The following is a 22,518-nucleotide window of genomic DNA, read 5'->3' on the forward strand; positions in this document are numbered from 1 at the left end:
CGAAGAGCTTCCCCGAGCCGGGTCGTTGTCTCCTCTCGCGCTCAGCAGCCTTTAAACGGCTTTCACGGAAACCTTTTTTTTTTTTTTTTTGCACCCGAGGCCCCGCCTTTTTCCTCCAGGGCTCGTGCGGCCGTGTAGGGAAAGTTCTCTCCCAGGCTCCGCCTCCTGCTCTCCTCGAAGACGTCCCGGCCCCTTCCCCCCCCGCCCCCCCGAGGTCTAAGGGCTTGATCTAAGCCGCGCGGCGCCGGCCGAGCTCCTCTCCTCAGAGTTGGAGATCTCTGTTCCGCACGGCGCCCCGCCCGTCGCATCCCAACCCCACCCCCTTCCCTCCCCCGCTCGCGCCCCTCCCCCCGGAGCCCCATCTGTTTCTCCGGCGTAGTGCGCGTAGGGGAGCGCGCGCTTGTTTTTTAAACTGTCGCATGGACCGGGCAACAGTTGCGGCGGCGGCGAGCTGAGGCCAAAGGGGAGATGGGTCCGCGCGGCGGCCACCGCCGGGAGCAGCGCCGCCTTCGCCTGCCCTAGAGACCCCCAAGCGAGCGAGGAGGAGGAGCGGAGGGCGAGGAGGCGCCAACCCGGAGGAACCCCATGCCGAGAAGCGGGCGCGGAGCGGGCAGCTGCGGCTGCTGAGGAGAAAAGAGGGCAGCTCGGTCGCAGGAAGGGAGGAGAGCATCTCGCGCCGCGGGCCCGGAGGGAGATGTGCCCGGAGGAGGACGGAGGCTGCGGCGGCGGAGCGGGGGGGGTCGCGGCGGCGGCGGCTGTTACTTCAGCCACGACCGGAGGACCGGAGGGCTCGACGGCGACGGCCAGCGCCGCCGGGTCTGCCACGGCGACGAGCGCCCTGAGTGAGCTGCGCTCCTGGTGGGAAGTGCCGGCCATCGCTCACTTCTGCTCGCTCTTCAGAACCGCTTTCCGCCTGCCTGACTTCGAGATTGAGGTGAGTCGGGCTCCGAGGCAAGGGGAAGGGAGCGGTCCTGGGGCCGTGCGCGTGCTCGGTGGGGCCGGCCGGCCGGCCAGCCGAGCGACCCGCCGCCCCCCCACTCCCGAAGGGGCAGCGGCGGGGCAGGATTATACTTTTTTGCGCTTCTCGGAGCAGGAGAAGCCGCTCGGCCGCACGCCCGCCCTCAGCGGGGAGGCTCTTGAGCGCCTGCCCCCACGCTGGATGGAGGGGGGGAGTAGAAATGTCCGCGATCCTGACTCCCCCCTCCCTCCATTCCCCCCCTCCGGTAAAATTGTCCCACGTGTCTCCTAGGGACGCTTCTCCAGAAGTTGTGTGGTTCCTTCGGTGTTTAAAAGTCGTTTAAAAAGTAATGCCGCCGAGTCGCTCGGAGATTGTGGCGGCGTCGGTGTGAACAATGACAGAGGGAAGCTGAAAGACCCACTGGGGGAGGGGGAGGGGGAGCTTTTGAGTAAACGTGCGTAAACACTGATCTGCGAAACGCTGAAGTAGGCAAGTTTTAGCAGTTGTCTGGAGAAGGGGGAACCTTACCTTGCAGATACAAAATAGTGGCAAACAACCGTTTTCGTTATAGTTTGTACTATCGCTTATTTTTTAAAAAAGAAAAAAAAACCTTTAAAGCGTATTTCGCAGTAGGAGGGAAGCTTGATTCCACCGGGTTCTCCCCTTTCCCCCGCCGCCTATGAAGTGTCACGGTCGGCGGGGAGGATTTTTCTTTATAACCCCAAGGAATCCTTGTTTGTTCCTTCGGAGCCAGGATGTGTGGGAGCGATATTGAGACTTCAGCCGCCTTTAAACCAAAGTAATGCCTATCTTGATTACCTCTTTTTTATTTATCAGTTCACTGAACAAACTGTAGAGAAGTAGGATGGCTCTGATTCTAAAGCCATCCATTTTGCTGTTCTTGCTCTTTTCAAAGTTTTGCTACCAGGTATTTAAAAAGAGGTCTCCATTTCAAGATAGAAGTTTCCATCTCAAATAATAGCTCTTATCTCTCTGGTGGCCTGAGATCAGTCCAATGATTTGCAAAGAGTTTGTTTTGCTTCTATTATTCCTGCAGGGAAAGGATGGGTAAGAGGAAGAGGAGTTTTGTTTCTGCCTGCTAGAGTGGTGCCACAGCTGCCCCCAAGTTTTGTGATAATCAAGCTGTAGGCTTTGTGGCAAATGAGTAGGCGGTGTGCATGGTTTTCCTCCTCTCTCTTTTAAGATTATCTGGAGTTTGGACTTAGCTTTTTCATAGGAAAGCAGCACATTGAAATTCATTCAGCTGAAGTTGGGAAATCTGCTTAGCACTTAGTAAAATAGATAAACACAATTATTGTAATACTGAATTACTGCAAGTTCTACAATGAAAAAGTTACACTTGCATATCAATCTTTTCTAGAATTCTTTGGTATTTTGTCTGTTTATCCAGCATTACAATTCCAAGGTTTAGAAAGGGTGTCCAAGCAGTGCTCACTTGTTTGTTCCAGTGTACTGTACAGTCTTAAAAATACAATACTGTGCACTTGTTAATATGGTGTATTACTCATAGAAAGTGTGTGAATTTGAGGCAGTGGTTTTATTCCTTCATTTGATTTGTGCAGAATTTGACCAATACAGAAAGTAATTAGGTCAAATGGAAGAATATGAGCAGGATATGTGTATCCCAAGCAGACTTCCCAGAGGCCCTGTGTCATATTCCAAGATCTTAAGTAGCTTAGGCAATGTGATTAAACCTGGGTTTACCATCTGTTTATAACAGATGCAACAACTTTAGTGCCTCTGATGTTCTTTCCAACTTTTAAAGTGTGTATGATAAGCAGATCCTGTTAGGTTCTCTTCATAGCCTAAGAGAAACTCAGTGAAAAATAAAAATATATAATTGCTTTAAAAAAAATTTATTTTAGGGAACTGTTCATATTAGCTATTCATTAGTTTAGTATTATAATACATATATGGTGTGGATAGCATTTGGAATAAAGAAAATAATTCCTTCCCTAAAGGTTGCTTAAAATAGTAGCACTACTAGGGACTCAGACCTGTGATCTATAGAAAAAATATCCTTAGCTGAATGTATGAGGAAAGCAACATATAGAATTGAGCATGGGTTACCTTGTTTCTGCAGATGAATAAAGAATACATTCAGGTTTTTTGTAACTTGCCCTTAAGTTGCTAGTTGTTGTGTCTTATTAGGCATAGGCTATTATTAAAAGCTGGGATACATTCTGGTGTTTAGTTATGGAGACACACATGTGTTTATATGTCCCTGCTGAAATGTTGGGTTTGAGCAGCACAAGTTGTATGTGCTAATAATAAGCCAATTTTCAAAATTTATCACAGGGAATAAAACATAAATTGTGTTCAAATTTATACTGCCAAATATTATTTTTGTGGCTAATTTTACAAATCAGTCAAATCCATCTTGTATTGTAATTTATGTAAGTGTGATTGACATAGTCAGACTCAGCAGTAAGGTATGGTTAATGATTGTGAGTATAATGCTTTACTGTGTATTTTGAATATAAATACAAGGAGGTATGTTCAGATTCTGTTTCTCTGGCCTTAAATGTTAGTTTTGGCTTCAGTTCATCTTTAGTGAGTTAAGTATTGCAGTGACATGTTTGTGATTTTCAAAGGTGGTCAGAATCTTCTTTCCCAAGATACTCAGTACAGCAGGATGTGAGAATTCCTAAAAGCCCTTGAACAGGATGTGAATGTTGAGGGAGGAGAGAATCCCTTATGCAGTGCTAAATTTCTGAAAGGGTAAATTATCTTCCAGTGATAGTGCTCCTTAGCAAAGAGAGCTCCTCCTCCATCTATTGATGTGGACCCTTAAAAGAAAATTCTCTGTCCAAGCATATGAAGCAGGCGGAAAGATCTTGAATTTACAATGATAAAAGGCAATTGTACTAGCCTTTCACCTTTGGAAGCTAAATTAGCATCTGGTTTGTTTCACAAGTAAGTCACTTTGGATTCTAGTTCCTCAGCTTCCATGCCAAATGGGAATATTTAATGTGATCTGGAGAAACTATGCATTTTGGAGGGAGATGAGGAAGGAAGATTTGTGATTATGTAGCTTTGCACATTCTTGTTTTATTCCCCTCTAATAAAAACATACCTACAGACCTATATTTGCTTATATTGAATATAATAATATTTTTAAAATAGGTACTGTTTTGTGGGACATGAAATAGAAGCTGTTATTAGTGGAACTAAGTTGAGACAAAAGCATGACTAGAAGTGTTATACTGGATTTCTATTTAGAAATATATTTGGGGGCAGTGGAAGAAAATGATGGTTTGAAAAGAGGGTGCTGGGAAGGTGCAGCTGTGAAATTTTCCTGGAAAATATATACATGAGACTGCGTGGAAACACTTGCAGAGTAGTGGGGTGAAGCACTGAATTTCTGTTGGAAGCATGTCAAACTATATCTAAAGCTTCACACCACCATTTGTGCAATTAATCTTTATGTGACTCATCATGAATATATTGAAGGTGCAATGAACATCATGAAGATGTTGAAGATGCAATGACTTGTACTGTTTTTTGTTAAGGATCAGTATTGTGAAAAAGTCCTACATATGCTTTTTCAACATTATTTTTATTTGCTTCAAGAACTTCAGCTGTGGATTATGTTATTTCATTATACGATTCTCTTATTTCATGGTTACAAGTGCCAGAAAATAAACATTTTTGTACTGAACAATTTGAATATATACTTTATCATGGAAATGAATGTAATATAAGATTTTTTTCATTGAAACATGTTTCTCAACAGTTTTAAGCAACTTTGATGGTTTTTTACCTTTTATAACATTTGCATTCAGTATTATTTTTAGTATTATCAGAAGACACATTGAATGATTTTATTATATATTAAGATATGTTATCATTTTACTTAGTGTTCATGTACGAACTAAAATATTGTGATTTATGATCAGTTGCCCATCTATATTCTTGAAATGGAGGGTCAGCCATTTATGTACACCATTTCTTTTCAATGAGTATTTATGATTCATAGTTTTTCTGTATGTGAAATGTATACTGATTCATAAGAGATTTTCATCATGTTGTTCCACAACTTAAGAATGTAAGGAAGATGCATGTGAAGTTTAAAAATAAAAGCAATCAATGTGTGGGTGCCAGCCATGCACATTCTTAGTAATTGATAAGTCTTGGTGGCTTTAGATTATGGGCACTGCTAAATACTACTAAGAAGTTTGTAGTATTTGTGCAGGCTTAAAGTGCTTCCTGATTTGTTTGTCCAGCCTAGAAATGTTATCTTCAGTATCATACCTTTTGAACCTAGGGCTTAGAAATTCAGTACCTGGACTTTTCCTGAGTGATTTGCTCATGTATGTATGCTGTTCCTCATGTGTATTCTATGGTATCTACCCTCACATTATCAGCATGAATTTTATTTTGGTTTCCCAGAGTACATACTTGAAAAGTTATGTAGCATGAAGGTAGTAGTCTCACAACCTTCTTTTGCTATTATTTTCATTAGGTTTTCAGTATTATGAAACAAATAAAGGTAGCATGTTCCGCAGTCTGATCCCATACATCTTTGCTCAGAAATGTACCTTATTTTCTGATTCCTACACCTGGTACTGCTGTGTTGACTGGATAGCAGTCTTTAAACTACCAAAAAGAGAACCATAGGAAAAAGACTCCTTAAATTCTTATTAGTATATCCACAAGTTATTGTCAGAAGAAAGCATTTTAAAAATGGGTAATTGCCTTGTCAAATGATGATCAATTACTACATTCATTTATTTAGTAGATTTATGACAAGAGAGTCAAGCCACTATTTACAAATGTAATTTTTTTCTATGTCTTGTTTCCATATGTTAGACTGGAAGATTTTTTTTGGCAGCAGTGTGGAAGTGGTTTGACATTTACCTCTTACAGGTTTACCAGTCAAGCGTACAGTCCTGAGATTCCCTGTTTGTCTTCTTTCCAAGTACTCACAGACTTGACCTTGTTTAGCTTCCAAGCCCAGACAAGGTCAGCCAGCTGTTGCCATTTGCTGAATGAGCCAGCCCATCTTTTGATGTACCACTTTTAAAGTCAAAACTTGAGACTACTTCTGCTTTTCGTGTAAATTGTTTGGGAAATGGGGTTGATAGACGTGCTTCGTTATATTCCTTCCTTCACTTTACTAATCTCCTGGCCTTTCTTGACTTGCCTGTTTTTGATATGCTGAAGGGATGATTGGAGTTTAAGACTTGTTATTAAGTGTTATCCATTCAATTAATATTAGAGCAATCAGCTGTTTAGCTTCATAGCCCTGTAGCTCTGTTGTCAAACATATGGAATATATTATATTGATATACACAACATCTGACTTGCCATCCCAAGTATAATGAATTTTACTCTTCCAGAACTAACCAGGATATGACAGGTCCACAAACACTGCTTGCTAGGAATGCTGGGAGTTCCAGCATAATTGGAGTGTACCAATTTAGGAAAGATTGATCAAGTAGATATTTAAAAAGAAAAAAGGATAAAAACAGAAAGCAAGCTAGTTTTTATACATAGCAACAGAAATGCATAATAATCAGATAGAATGGACCCTGAAAATTTTGCAAGCATCACCTACCTTGACATAGATATTTAGTGTTGCACAGAATTTTTTTTCCAGAAAATATGAGCTTGAAAAGAAGAAATAATGCACAGTGGTGCATTTCACACCAGCTATTAATCACTGGTAGCACATGCATATAAAAATTTAAATGCTTTTGAACTGTTTGTGCCAATTTTTAAAAAAAGTTAAGAGACTATTTCTAGTTCTAAATGTCAGCATGAAATGAAAGTATGTCTATCACATTTCTATGCAGTGGTGAGACAAAGGATTTTTTTTCACCTGGTTCTGAATTTATGCAGGCCTATAAGATTTCCCCCAGTTGGGATGATTACTGGTAGTAAAATACAAAAGAGCACCTTACTATATACTGATTTTTTAAATTGTTCTTTTTAGAGAAGAAACTTGAAAAAAACTTGGATTTTCATCCCTACAGTCCAGGTTTTTGTCTTTTTCATTCTCAGTCCACAATATTATGCTTACTAAACTAGTAGATGGTGATCTTTCCAGATGTGTACTTCATCCACCAGCTGAATATCTCAATGTGTGAAGCAGATGTTCCTTTTTTTCTTTTCCTGGACCACTCTTTAAAGATAGGCTGAAGAAGGGGAATGGATTTACAAAGCTGGTTGGCTTACATAAAGCAGTGCATCCATCAGACAAGGCTCTGGGTATTGTTATGGGAAGAAAATGTTGAACAGCCAAGCCCCCATGCTGGCTTTCGCAGAGACAGCTGCCTCACGCGACTCAGGATCCCTCTTTTCAAGACATCGCAGCTGTGGGTTTGGAGGGGAGGAGGTGGCTCAGCTCTGACCAGGTCAAAAGTTCAGTGGGACATGAGGGAGATGCATGTGCAAAAAGAATATTGCACATTAAAAAAAAAAAAAAAAGGATGTTTCAGAGCATTTCCAGAAAAAATTCCAGGCACTGAATACTTCAGAATTTCAAGGATATTTAAGATATATTAGGAGCCTAATCTAGATGAGGAAATAGAAAGGATGTATAAGATTGTTAGAAATAGCTTTTTTGGGAACTAGTAAATACTCTTTAAAACTTGGCCATTAATGGTACCAATCTCAGTGGTTGATTGCGTCTATTGTTAGTACCGAATTTAAAGTATATACCTTCCTAGTTTGCAGCATCTTGCACATGTACCTGATTTTTCTTTATCCTCATAGATCCAAATGAATATGAAACCTGCCATCTTTTTACCTTATATTGCTCTGCTGGTCTATTTAGTTTTTAGCTGCTTGTACTAGATCAGTGATGGCGAACCTATGACACACATGTCAAAGGTGACATGCCACAGCATTTTGGGTGACATGCCAGTGTTCACCAACACCTAACAACTATTTTCCCTGTTTGAGTTACCAAAGAAACTGTTTTACTCATATTTCATTTTTGTAATTATTTTGTAACAAATACAACAAATTTACAATAAATTTCACAATTATTTGATGTTTCTTAATACATAGCACCACACATGATTGGACTATCTTTTTTAAATAAATGAATATGTAAAGAATTGTTTCTCTTTTGTTCGGGGGGGCGACATATCAGCAGAATCAAGTTAGGCACAATTTTTGACATGCTGAGCTCAAAAGGTTCGCCATCACTACTAGAGCAATGCTTTATCATCTTAATGTTTCTTATGGTAATATAAACAAGAAAGAGTTGTTGTATGTTCAATGTTAGCAAGTTTATTGTAGTATTAGTGTTTTGGAATAGAATCCGTAAGAAACATGAAGTGTTATTCTGTCACTAGTTAAACATATACAAAGACAGACTGTAAACTGAAACCATAAAATGATTTTTTTTTGCTTTTTTATGAAGAGTCAAAGTATGCAGGATAGGAATGGACTGATCTACTCACTGTAACATCAGTTACTATAATAATGCCATGTAGTTTTTGCTATGATATGTTAAATTATTGTTTTATCTCTTTTTTAAACTGTGTGGGCTGCCTAGAGTTATTCTGGAGTCAGGCTCCCTTCTAAGGCTAGTAAAATAAATAAATTTAACATCTGAAATTTGAAGGAAACAATTCTTGATGTTAATAGGTAAAAATAACACATTTGGTGCTTTTTTGTTGTTGTTTAAATTATGGTGACTTTAAGTTCAGTAGCAGAATATCTTGCGCAACTGATTGTTTTCCTACTGATGTCTGGATAATGCTATATTTTTACAGCACATCTCTATGTGTTTACCTTCTTTTGCGGAGAGTGGCTTCTTCATCCTATGTTAACTGAATGTCAGAGAGTACTGGAATATAGCATACTGGAAAGTGAGGAAGTGACTTAAGCACTGATAGTATTACAGCTTAGCTGGGATAATGCAGAATTGACACTTGGAATTGCTGTAGGGCCTAATTTCCAGACCCATAGTTCTCAGTAGGCTTCTTGCTGGTAAATAGTCCTTGCCCAATGAGTTTGTTTTTCATTCTATTTGTATGTGGGAGATAGGAAATATTGTAATTTTAAGAATGCTTGGAGGGTATTCTTCAGGAATGAATCTTTGTTCAAGTATATGGAACAAGTGTAGCTGTATTATAGTCTAGATTGGTAGTCTAAGGAATAACAGAGAACCCCTGCCCCTAAAAAACTCCTTTTGTGATCTCTAAGCCTTCTCTAAACACAACAGCTGAACATCTTTAACAGTTTCCCTCAATTTTTGTGGCAGGAGACCCATATAGGCTAAAGGGTAAAACGTAAACCAGCATTGTTCAGAAATTAAAAAAAAAAGTCTCAAATACAGTGATGGACAATACTGTTCCATATCCACGTGCATGACATACAGCTCTTTTCATTTTGCACCAGTATCTCATCTTGGTTTTTCCATTCAAAAATATGTGTAGTCTTTGATCACTAAAAGGGTCCCTTGGATTATGTGGAACTACACTCTAGGCAGTAATTGGAAGCACAGAGATATATGCAACAACTGACAAGTATACTGTGATAGTTACTAGGCTTTTATTAGGCATTCCATAAGATATTTTACTTTGCTAGCTGTCCTGGGGAAAGTATGTTCGGGGCATGCCCAGATCTTACAAAGCCTTCAAAGCTATTGCCCCAAGCTTTCAGCTGGCTATGGCTACTTTACTGCTTCATGAAGCTGATCCAGAGATGTTCTTCATTTGTGAGTGAAGCATCTCAGTTAAATGGTTTGGATGAGTATGCTGGCTATTGTAGTCTTTCCCAAACTGATGTGTACCTCCCTTGGGGAGGTGGAGGCAGAGTCCAGGGAAGGTGTGAAGAACTTTTAGTTACATTGTTACAATAAATCCACCTTTCCCAAAATTTCATTGTATTGTTTTCATTGTTCATATGTGTTCATTTTGGTGTTTGGATTTTTAGGAGAGGTGTGTATGTTAAGGTTAAATAAAGGAAGGTGTGATGGCAAAAGGTTTAGGAACCCCTAGTCTGTTGTATAGCTACCCTGTAATGTCCAGAAAGTGATCTTGTTGAAAAATCTAGGACAACATTTGATGGAAGAGTAAAAGATTTGAAGGTATTCTAGCTAGTAATCCATAAGAATAATTCAGGTGTAAAGGAAAGGCCTTTGGAAACCAGAGCTGAAGTCAGAAATGAATCTATTAGTACAGTTTGCATGGAGACTGTTCAACCTTCAAGAGACCTTTTTTTTTTTCATTTACAATATAGCAGGGACCTATTGAATTAAAACCACTGAGGTTATGGCTGGGTAAACAGAAAATGTGGAAGAAGGGGTAATTACCCCATCTTTTTGGTATGTGAAGCAAGCAGAGAGGAAGAGAACTGGGGTTAGGAGATTTCTACATTCCCACTCCTAATTTCACTCATTGTTTCATGATGCTGTGAGGCTTTAGGGGCCCTGTCCTCTTGATAGTTTAGAACTCTTGGAAAGATGTTTAAGGACTGGAAGATTTTTCTCCAGTGTGAATAAATTCCCCATCTCTAAGACTCCACGTCTTAAAATGATCAGACTCCTTAAACATTTATAGCACCCCAGATCAGTGAGGAGGGAATTAGGAATGGGAAATACATACCTTACAATACAGATTTCATACTTGGCTTTAATAAGCTGTTATGGATGTTGTCAGTTTGCTTTGGGGGATAAGGAGTTGCTTTTAAAAATTTACATATTTTCCCACATATCTGTGTACTCCTATGGGTATGTAGAATATTCTTATCTGTAAATGCCTGTTTTACTGTCCTGCTCATGATTTGGAGAAACACAGACAGTAGTGGCAATTGAAATTTGGAACTTGTGATATTATTGAACATACAAGCATTACATAAATATTTCATATTTAGCACAAATCTTTCATAATATTCAGATGGGATATGTTCATCATGGTTTGTCGGTTGTGGAGGATATTGGCTTATAAAATTGCAAGGATAGTACCAAATGGCATTCCGTGAGGAATCTGCCCTGAAATGTTAACAGAAACCCCCTTGGTTATACCCTTGGTTAAATACTTTTGCAAAAACATTGGTGTCAGTTTTGGGCATTGGATACAATTTGGAAAACAGTTCACTGCTATAACCTGGAACATTTTCTATTGGCTGCTAGATCACAGCCGTCCAACAAGGTCCTTCCCAAGTCCCTAGTTAATATTATTTGATCTTGTGGCAGTTGTGGCTTCTATGGAAAACATGGCTGCCATTATTTTATGAAGCCCCCAACAAAATTATGTTATGTTTTGGGTATGGGGAAATAACAACTGTTATCTACTGCAAAGATTACTGGTTGATAGTAGAATATTGCTTCTAAGATTTCATTTATTGTTTGTAGAAATTTTCCCCTGCCACTCTTCAATTTCAGCCAAAAGTATTCTATAGATAACTTTTGACTCAACTTTAATTTTGATATCAGGCAACTAGCTAAAGCTGTATGGTCTATCTGCTGTCCTGGTTCTAAGCACGATTTAACTTTGATACTAATTTCTTAGTAGTTATGTACAGGATGCATTTACAGTGTATTCGATTTTAAGGTAAAACTGATTTTGCAGGGACTGATTGTGTTCTGTAGTGTGACTGGATTACAGGAGAAAGTCACTTGGAAAATGGGCTGTTAAAATAAAAACAATGAGAGGTCTGAGGTAAATGGGAGGCCAAAATGTTATGGGAAAGGAATAGTTTTTCAGTTAAAAAGTAGTTAGTAGGCCTGGAGAAGGAAGGAGTCTCAGATTAATTAGATCTGTTTGGCTGATTCCTCTGTATCAAGAAGCTCACAATGAACAGTATATTCACAAATTTGGTTTCCATATGTTTCATGAATAATCTGTAAAATGGTTAACACTTGCAACAGAAGTATCAGTTGTACTAAAAATCTGAGAAAAATCAATATTACTGTATATACTTTTCCCAAATCTTTGGCTACTAATTTACTTTTCCTATGCTTTTCTTTCCAAACTCTTTATTTTTAATTTTTTTGTTTTTCTTTTAGATTTTGAATAAAAAATTGTCCCTGTTCCCTCTTTTCTTCTTGGGCTGGCCAAATTTATGGGATTAGGACAAAATTAAATCTGATGTTATTAAAAATAAATATAATTAGTACTATTATGCCATGTTCTTTCACAGTGAAAATTACAATGATCCAAGCTTTTACAGAGGTGCATGTGGCTCTGAAGTATTAATTTGTGCCTGAGTACTTGTTTCCTTTTCTTTCTAGAGTAGGAGTGTTCATTTTAAGGCTTGCAAATTTCAGCTGATATCTTGCAGTGTGACAAAAGCTTTATTTAAATCAACTTGTGGTATTAGTGGATAAATAATGTGTTACTACTATATTATGTAATTGCACCATGATTTATATGGATTTGACTATCTTTTTCCACTACTAAACAGTCTCGACATAGTCATACTTTACATTTCTATAAAGATATTGAGTTATGTGATATGAAGGAGAACAGTGTTGGTGGAGAAATCGAATTGAGGTGAAATGTTGTTCAGAAACTGCATTGTCAGTCCAGTTTTGATTAGGGAGTGTCTGATGAAAATGTGTGCATAGGGATAATTTATGGAATTCTTATTTGGTATTTGGTATTTTGTAAATTAAATGTCTTTATAAATGAAGCTCTGTGAGCTTACCTGGGAATAAGCATCGCAAAATACAATAGCATTTAGTTTTAAATACCAGTCCCTGGAACTATGCTATATGAGTAGCATATAATTAATAAACCAGATTTTTCCCCACAAGATTTATCATAGCAAATTCTCTAAATGATATTTGGAAGAAAATGTGCAATAATAAATTATCTTTAGTGTTATATTAAAGATTTCCCCACCTTTGTATCTTGCCATTAATTAATTTGCCTTTATAATTTATGGGTTTGCCTCCTTTCAGATCTACATATTCCTATACCACCAAAAACCTAGTGTAATTGACCACCTCAACAAATGTTTGTTGTTTTAGTCTACCAAATATATTGATTTTGCAACAGTTGTAATGCATTTTTACAAGATTTAGATTTTAGTTTACATTGTGAAAACAATTTTTTTTCATGTCTGAAAATGCATAAACAAATTCAAGGAACAAAATAACCCCATGAAATTAGTTGAGGTATATGTTTTAGTTTACAAAGATTTCATCAATACTTAATATATTCTCTAACACAGAACAGGATACTGTATAAATCTAATAAATGTATTATTTTTTGTTTATGGTAATAAAACATTGCATTTTTCAGTAGTATAAATACAATTACATTACTGAGTGCAAGTGAATATTCAAATTTTTAATTGTGACTTGTGTGAGAGAAGCTTGTTTTATTTTTTCCATAAAAATCTAAGCTTTTCTCTTATTTTTTGAGATAACTTGAAAAGTTCTGTGAGATGGGATATACCTTTATTTAATAAGTAATATGTCTATTATTAGGTAATAAACCTTTGTTTTTGTTTGCTATGGTGTTTATGGTTCTGCGTTAAACGTTTTCTCATTTTCTCAGCTAACAAATGATAAATTATATTTTGGTCCTGGAGATGCTCCAGCATATAACTCCATCTTTAACACTATTTGTGGTTGGTTTCTTTATTAAAAATTAGGTTTCTATAATTTTAAATTTGAAAGTAGCTGTATCTTCCTCCCTCCCTCCTAGCATTTTTCCTGCAGGTGCAGGGTTTGCTTTTTTTTTTTTTTTTGGATCAACTGAATGTTAATCGACAGGAATTGACAGACTGGCTTGTCACCCAAGCCTGACTGATGGGCTGAGAGAGAGTGACTGGCCCAAAGTTACCCAGATGACTTTCACGCCTAAGGCAGGACTAGAACTCACAGTCTCCTGGTTTTTAGCCTGGAGCCTTAACCACTAGACCAAATTTGAAAGTTGTACACAATATATATCTGAAGAAAATCAGTACTACATATACTTGCAATATTTCTCAGCTTTCCGTGGATTCCAAATTTCTTGCCATTGTCCCCTGCAAAGATCTAATGCTGGCTTCCCATAACTCAGTAATAGTACATTATCTGTGATAAGCCTATGGGCTAGTCATTATGTGGGCTATAATGAAAATTGTGATGCAGATAAGACTTGGTAATAGAAGACAAGAAGAGTGTCCTTAAGCACACGTAGAATGCATCTCTCTCACCACTGAGTAATGCTAGATTGAGGAAGGAATTCTTGGAATTGTGTGAAGGGAGTATTGGCTCCATTTGTAATTTTATAAACTCAATCTACCAATGGTATCCCATTAGGTGTAAAAAGAATGAAAACTTACTAAGAGTCACTTATACAGTGAGATGGGCGGTGTATAAATTTGATAAATAAAATAAACATTTTGATAGTTCTTCATTGAAGTTTAGTATGAAATACCAGTTTGGATAATAAGTTAAACTTCAGTGCTGAAATATGTTGAGTTAATGAAACTTCAGCACAGAAGCTGCAGTTTAATTTTTGACAATTGAAATCAACATATTAAAAATTGTGAATTTGCATTACTTTAGGAAATACACTATTTTTAGCAGGGTTGTATGTGCACCAAACAACTGCCCCAGTGAGAGCTCGGAGAAGGCCTACTACAGTGCAAAATAATATATTGGGTTAAAGCAGTCAAGCTTTGTTTGCTGAACAAGCCTAATTCTTAAGGTTTCTGTCCTTCCCAACATGGCAATTGCATATTGATGGCACTCCATGCTTGGCATCTGTTCAGTGCCTGTTTGGTAGGGCATGGGGGGAGGGGGAAGACTACTCTTCATGCTGTCTAAAGATGCTCTCATAAACCTTTTCAGAGGAAATACTTTTCCTCTGAAGAAGAGGAAATAGAAAATAATAGCTGCTAAACTATTACAAATCACTATGAGAAGGGACACACATTTAAAGTTCTGTTATAAAGATATAGATGAAAAGTACTGTAGTATATTTTGTTTTCCCAGTTGCAGCAATAGTAATTGCATCTGTGTTGCCTATGAGAACAATGCAGCTTGCCTTCTTCCATACAGTAATGAATCCAACTAAACACACAAGCTCATTCCTCCAGAGTGTATCTTTTTCAATAGACATGCTCCTTTTAAAATGGGTGCCCATTCCTAGGGTCTCTATTGTCTTGACAACAATGGTACTAGAGGCAGCTGATTTGGTTGACAGAAAATGTGTTAATTTAACAGATCCATTCACTGTAGCAAGTTTCTCTAATGTGGTCAGTTCCTTTTGGTTTACTGGAAAGCAATATTATCAGATTATGTTTGGAGAGGTGCCTCTGTAATTAGCAGCATTTCTGGAGTCCTTTGTTTTTTTTAAAAAACAAAACTTTTATTAAGCAAATTTATGACTGCTAATGGATATTTGTTAACCAAAATGATGGCATCATACAAACATTTTGTTAATGTATTTTATTTTTATTTTTCAAAAATAAAGTTGACTTAGATCTTGTATTATGCCATTTTTGAAACAATTGTAGATCTCATAGAAAATTTAGAGTATCAAGTCACCAGTTAGGTCTATGAGCCCAGTTCACCACTTGACCACTTAATGCATGAATTAAAGTTTCCCCAATGAGTTCTTTAGCAGAGTTAGAAATGTATTAAGGAATGTTATTTTCTAACTGTTAAGAGTAATTATAACCATGAATGAGATTATGCATAGGTTACAAAGAATGTATGCTTATCTCTCTATAATTGTAATGTAGATAGCAAATTTAATCTCAATTAAAAGTATGTCATGGATGCTAGCATTTGATTAGTTTTAGTAGAATATTGACTCTCTAGATCATTGGACTGAGAACTGTTTAATACAAGGATGAACTTGTATTAATGGACCAGAAATAAAACAGATTTGTAAATCAGAATGTTATTTTTAGTAGATTTATACCAATAGTACATTGTTGGCAAAAGTATTATTATTATGGTTGGTCGCACAGTCAGCCAGATGTTTAGACTGGATTTGGCATTTTTATCCACCTATTGAGTCCTTCCCAAGGACCTGGGATAAGCAGATGTTGTTTGATGGCATTAAAGGTATCATCGCAGGATATAAGCTGTTCCAAGTAAAGTGAGTGAGATGGGCGATGATTAAATTTGAAATATAAATAAATAAAATAAATAAAGCTGCCTTTTGCAATTGAGTGATGATGATTTTCTCAGTGCTGATGGTCTTCAAGTGGTGCTCCAGATGTTTTGGGATTGCACCTATTACAGTGGTACCTCGGGATACGAACTTAATGTGTTCCGTGACTCTGGGCGTATCCTGAGTTCGTCGTAACCCGACGCAAATTTCCCCATAGGGTTCAATGTAAATCCGGTTAATCCATTCCGCCCTCCGAATTTGGTCGCACCCCGAAGCAAATTTTCCCATAAGGTTCAATGTAATTACCGTTAATCCGTTCTGGCGTCCGCGGACCACGTGTCAGGCGGGAGAAAGGCCGGGCGTGGCGGGAGAACAGCCAGGCGCCGCACGGCGGGAGAACGGCCGCAGACCACGTGTCAGGGGCGGAAAAATGGCCGCGGACCACATGTCAGGGCGGAAAAATGACCGTACCCCGAGGCGGAGTTCGCACATCGAGGTAAATTTTTGCGGCCGGAGCTGGTCGTAACCCGAAAAGTTCGTTAGTAGAGGCGTTCGTATCCCAAGGTACCACTGTACTGTTGGTACTGTCTTTGCTTTTTTTTGCCATAGTTGTTCTACTTCTGTTTGCAGGTCTTAACATTTTGTGATTTTCTCCAGTTCTTTCTCTTCTCTTCTGCTGTCTCCAGGTATTGCAGTGTCCACTATCCAGACTTTTTTGTCTTTCTTATCAACAGTTGTTAAGCTTGGGGTGTGTGTGGCAGGTGCTTGTCTGTTTGAATTCTAAAGCCCCAGAGCACTTTAGCTTCTTCATTTTCTATTACTTTGTCTGTTTTGTGATCCCACCAGTTCTTGCTTACGGGCAAGTGGTATTTCTTGCAGATATTCCAGTGCACCATTGTTGCTACTTTGTCATGCTGTTGTTTGGAGTCAGTCTGTGTGATCTTCTTGCAGCAGCTAACTACCGTATTTTTCCGACTATAAGACGATACTTTTTTTCTAAAATCCTTACCCTAAAAACTGAAGGGCATCTTATTCAAGAAAGTCAGCCGAGAATCGCGGTTGCAAAACTGCCAAACTTTGTCTCTGCAGAGAGGCTTCCTCCTATTGCTAGCCTCCAATCACGAGTGAAATAGCTTGTCTCCCAAACAGACTTCCTCCAATCACGAGCCTGATGTAACTGATGTCAGCTGATGCTGAACAAACCAATTAGAGGAAGGCTGATTGCAGGGACAAGCTATCTGCAGTTTCACTCGTGCTTGAATGTAATCAGTTATGCAAAAGAGCATGGAAATAGAGCTGCAGAGAGACTGTTTGGACCTCCTCCCACCGAGTGTATCAGGTAAATGTTAACTAATTACTAAATAAAAATGTGCTCTGCACTATCTTTAAAATATTGATTTTTTAATTTTGGGTTAGAAAAGTGGGGGTCGTCTTGTACATGGGGGCGTCTTATTGTCGGAAAAATATGGTAGGTAGTCCACTGTTTCTTCAACTTCTTTGCAGAGGCGGCATTTGCTGTCTGTTGCTGTCTTCTCAATTCTGGCTTTGTATGCATTTGTTCTTAAGGCTTGGTCTTGTGCAGCCAGAATTAGCCCCTCTGTCTCTTTCTTCAACTTTCCTGCTCTTAGCCATTGCAAGGTCTTCTTGTTATCTGCTTTGCCTGCTAGTTTTGTGTGTGTGTGTGTGTGTGTGTGTGTGTGTGTACTGGCCATGTAATACTTTGCCTTGCCATGTCTCTTTTCTATTCTTCATTTGATCTTTCTTATAGGCCACTTTGGTATCTTTGGTATTCAGTAAGTCTTCATGTTGTACTAGCTCCAGGGCATCTTCTTCACTGTCATTGAGATATTCTTCCAATGCCCTTTTTTCCTCTTCAACTGTCTGTTATATTTGCAACATACCACGTCCACCTATGCTCCTTGGTAAGTAGAGTCTGTCAACATCACTGAGTGGATGAAGGGCATGATTCATTGTCATTATTTTTCTGGTCTTCCTATCCAGGGCTTTTAGTTCAACTTGAGTCCAGTCTATATTCCAGCTGTATATCTAATGGCTGGAATTGCACAGGTGTTAATCGCCTTGATGGTATTTCGGCCACTGAGTTTGGACTTTAAGATCTTCACTTTTTTGATGTATTCACTACTAACCTTCTTGACTTCAGTGTGCTTGATGTTGTCAGCCTGAAGGATGCCCAAGTATTTGTACTGATCTTCTTCATCCAGACTCTTGATTTTATTTCCATTGGGCATCTTGATTCCTTCAGTTTTTGTTATTTTTCCCCTGTTGATGGTAAGGGTGGTATATTTGTCCAGTCCAAACTCCATTGCAATATCCTGGCTATATATTCAGACAGTGTTGAGCAGCAATTCCATTTCAGAAGGTGTTTTTCCATACAGCTTCAGATCATCCATGTAAAGGAGGTGGGACAGCCTGGTAGATGTTTTTGATGTTTGATAGCCATGGCCTGACTTGTTCAGTATTGTTGACAGAGGAATCAATGCAATGACAAACAGTAGTGGTGACAGTGAGCCTCCATGAAAGATTCCTCTCTTGATATTAACCTCTCCCGGGCTGTCACCATTGACCAGCAACTGTGTCTTCCATTGTGCCATTGATCTTTGCACAAAGCTTCTGATGTTTCTACTGACTCCTATTATTTTTAGGCACTTGATTATCCAGTCATGTGGCAGGGAGTTGAATGCCTTCTTGTAATCAATCAAGCTACATTCAAGTTGGTCTTCTTTCTCTTACAGTTTTCCAAAATCATCTTGTCAGTTAGGAGCTGATCTTTGATCACTCTGCTGTTTGAGCAGTTTCCTTTCTGCTCAGATGGAAAGAGTTTGTTTTCAACTAGGTGCTATTGGACTGTATCAGCTATCATACCAGTTAGCAATTTAAATGTTGTTGGCAGGCAGGTAATTGGCCTGTAGTTGCTGGTGCTGCCCCTTTTGCTGGATCTTTCATGATCAGGTAGGTTTTGCCAGATGTTAACTAATCTTCAATTTCACCTCTTTGCAGTATGTTGTTAAATTGCTTGGCAATGAGTGGGTACAGACAGTCAGATGTTTCAACCAAAAACCATGCAGTTCATCTTCACCTGGTGCTGTCCAATTCTTGGACTTCCTTGCCCTTTTCTCCACCATTTCTGCTGTTATTACAAGTTCTTTCAGCTTCTTCTTTGTTACAGTGGGACAAAAAAGTATTTAGTCAGCCACCAATTGTGCAAGTTCTCCCACTTAAAAAGATGAGAGAGGCCTGTAATTTTCATCATAGGTATACCTCAACTATGAGAGACAAAATGGGGGAAAAAATCCAGAAAATCATATTGTCTGATTTTTAAAGAATTTATTTGCAAATCATGGTGGAAAATAAGTATTTGGTCACCTACAAACAAGCAAGATGTCTGGCTCTCACAGACGTATAACTACTTCTTTAAGAGGCTCCTCTGTCCTCCACTCGTTACCTGTAGTAATGGCACCTGTTTGACCTTGTTATCAGTATAAAAGACACCTGTCCACAACCTCAAACAGTCACATTCCAAACTCCACTATGGCCAAGACCAAAGAGCTGTTGAAGGACACCAGAAACAAAATTGTAGACCTGCACCAGGCTGGGAAGACTGAATCTGCAATAGGCAAGCAGCTTGGTGTGAAGAAATCAACTGTGGGAGCAATAATTAGAAAATGGAAGACATACAAGTCCACTGATAATCTCCCTTGATCTGGGAGGGATCTCCATGCAAGATCTCACCCCGTGGGGTCAAAATGATCACAAGAATGGTGAGCAAAAATCCCAGAACCACATGGGGGGACCTAGTGAATGACCTGCAGAGAGCTGGGACCAAAGTAACAAAGGCTACCATCAGTAACACACTACGCCACCAGGGACTCAAATCCTGCAGTGCCAGATGTGTCCCCCTGCTTAAGCCAGTACATGTCTGGGCCCCTTCTGAAGTTTGCTAGAGAGCATTTGGATGATCCAGAAGAGGATTGGGAGAATGTCATATGGTCAGATGAAACCAAAGTAGAACGTTTTGGTCTAAACTCAACTCGTCGTGTTTGGAGGAGAGAGAATGCTGAGTTGCATCCAAAGAACACCATACCTACTGTGAAGCATGGGGGTGGAAACATCATGCTTTGGGGCTGTTTTTCTGCAAAGGGACCAGGACGACTGATCCATGTAAAGGAAAGAATGAATGGGGCCATGTATCGTGAGATTTTGAGTGAACACCTCCTTCCATCAGCAAGGGCATTGAAGATGAAACGTGGCTGGGTCTTTCAGCATGACAATGATCCCAATCACACCACCCGGGCAATGAAGGAGGGGCTTCGTAAGAAGTATTTCAAGGTCCTGGAATGGCCTAGCCAGTCTCCAGATCTCAACCCCATGGAAAACCTTTGGAGGGAGTTGAAAGTACGTTTTGCCCAACGACAGCCCCAAAACATCACTGCTCTAGAGGAGATCTGCATGGAGGAATGGGCCAAAATACCAGCAACAGTGTGTGAAAACCTTGTGAAGACTTACAGAAAACGTTTGACCTCTGTCATTGCCAACAAAGGATATATAACAAAGTATTGAGATGAACTTTTGATATTGACCAAATACTTATTTTCCACCATGATTTGCAAATAAATTCTTTAAAAATCAGACAATGTGATTTTCTGGATTTTTTCCCCCATTTTGTGTCTCATAGTTGAGGTATACCTATGATGAAAATTACAGGCCTCTCTCATCTTTGTAAGTGGGAGAACTTGTACAATTCGTGGCTGACTAAATACTTTTTTGCCCCACTGTATCTACCTCCTTTATCCAAGCTGCATTCATGTTGAATTTCTTTAGGTTGTCCCATAGCTGTGCCCAGAACTATATTGTTTCTTCTTTGTCAGATGTTGACTGGTTCATTGCAGTCTCTCCATTGATGAATTGGTAGAAACGTTTCTGATTCGAATGAAATTGGGGATTTTGCCTATAGTGTGCAATTCCAGTTTCGTATCTGCTGATCTTCTTAGTTATGGCTGTTATTTGCTGCGTTATTATTTCCAGTGCTTCCTTCATCTTCCTTGTTTCTAACTGATATTTCTTGATCAGGTATTCTTTGGTCTTCTTGTTCTTCAGCTTCTTTTCTTTCATCTGTTCTAGCTTGCTTGCATCTGATCTTAGCATGCTGATCTTATTTTCCACCCTGATCTTCCATTTTGGTGGTGCACTGTTTGGCTTTTTTTATTGTTTGTTGATTTTTCATCCAAGGTATTCAGTTATAACTGCAGCCATGCTGGACATCAGTTGGTTTGTTTCTTGCAGTGAGCTGGTGCTTATATTTGATATTACAGTACTGGCATCTTTTAATACTTGTGCTAGCTGTTTCTTTGTAACAAGCTTCAGTGCAGACAACCTTATTCTGTTGTCTTTGTGCTGTTCTAGATGCTCAGTTATTCTTTGTTTCAGTTCCTCTTGTTTTTTAATTAGAGGGCTTTGTTCCTTCTGAGAAGACACAGGAGAGGGTGCCTGGTTTGGGAATGAGAATGATTTAATAGTGATGCTGGCTTCCTCTCTTACTGACTCCCCCTGGATTTTCTCTGTTGTCTGAGCTACTTCTATCAAGACTTTGATTTCTTCACCCTGGGTAGACTTTCGCAGTTGCTCCAGTTCTACTTCTGTGAATACTTTATTTCGTGTTATAAATTGATGTTGATCTGCTAGCCTCTGTTCTGTCGTTCTGATTCTGGATGTTGTTCTTTCCAGAACTAGTGCATTCTTTTCAGATATCCTCTTCTTGTTGGACATGATTTGTAATAGCAGATCATTATTTCTTTGTTTTCAGTCTTTGTATATTTGTAAACAACTTTTCTTCCAGTAGTTCTGCAGCTGCTGGCCCTGGTTGCTCAGCCAACAGTCCTGAGTCTTGTTGACCCAAGCAACAACCAATCCAGTATAGGTTTCTGTAAATTACATCTCACCATATTGTTTATGAGAGAGACACTGTTCATCTGGCTTCTCTGATGAGACCTGTCCAGTATGGTCGAACCTCTGGCATAGCTCTCATCCTCCTCAGAGCATGCAAGCCCCACAACCACATCAAGGTAGTGAGTGTCTCACTGGGGGATTTTTATTTATTTATTTATTATGTTGTCACACATTCAGCCAGATGTTTAGACTGGATTTGGCATTTTTATCCACCCGTCGAGTCTTTCCCAAGGACCTGGGATAGGCAGATGTTGTTTGATGGTGTTAAAGATATCATCACAGGATGTAAGCTGTTCCAAGTAAAGCTGCCTTTTGTTGTTGTTGTTGTTGTTGTGGCCTTATTGGCCACAGCCCATGCTAAATAATAACCACAAATACTCTGCTCTCATTCCATACCTCTCCCTACCCTTATTCCCTCAGCAATCTTTTTTTTAATGAATAATTTTTTATTAAAAGAAGATTTTACAAAGATTTAAAAAACTACAGAAACATAGAAGAAATAGAAAAATAAAAAAAATTATAGAAGGGTAAAAGAAAAAGTGAAGAATAACA

At 39.1% G+C, this 22,518-nt stretch overlaps 1 protein-coding gene across 1 annotated transcript in view; it reads left to right on the top strand.

Annotated features, from left to right (window-relative positions):
• The first annotated feature begins 581 nt into the window (after positions 1-581).
• CECR2 (CECR2 histone acetyl-lysine reader) overlaps positions 582-22,518 on the top strand; it is a 145,727-nt gene continuing 123,790 nt past the window's right edge. The window contains exon 1 of the mRNA XM_088141268.1: positions 582-934. Within this exon, the coding sequence (XP_087997394.1) occupies positions 695-934 (240 nt within the window). The 5' untranslated portion in view covers positions 582-694. The remainder of the gene's footprint in view (positions 935-22,518) is intronic.

The sequence above is a fragment of the Python bivittatus genome, unplaced genomic scaffold (assembly GCF_059951505.1).
Source record: "Python bivittatus isolate LINGU-HERP-01145 unplaced genomic scaffold, Pbiv_v1 ctg000330_np1212, whole genome shotgun sequence".
In the NCBI taxonomy this organism is placed as follows: Eukaryota; Metazoa; Chordata; class Lepidosauria; order Squamata; family Pythonidae; genus Python; species Python bivittatus.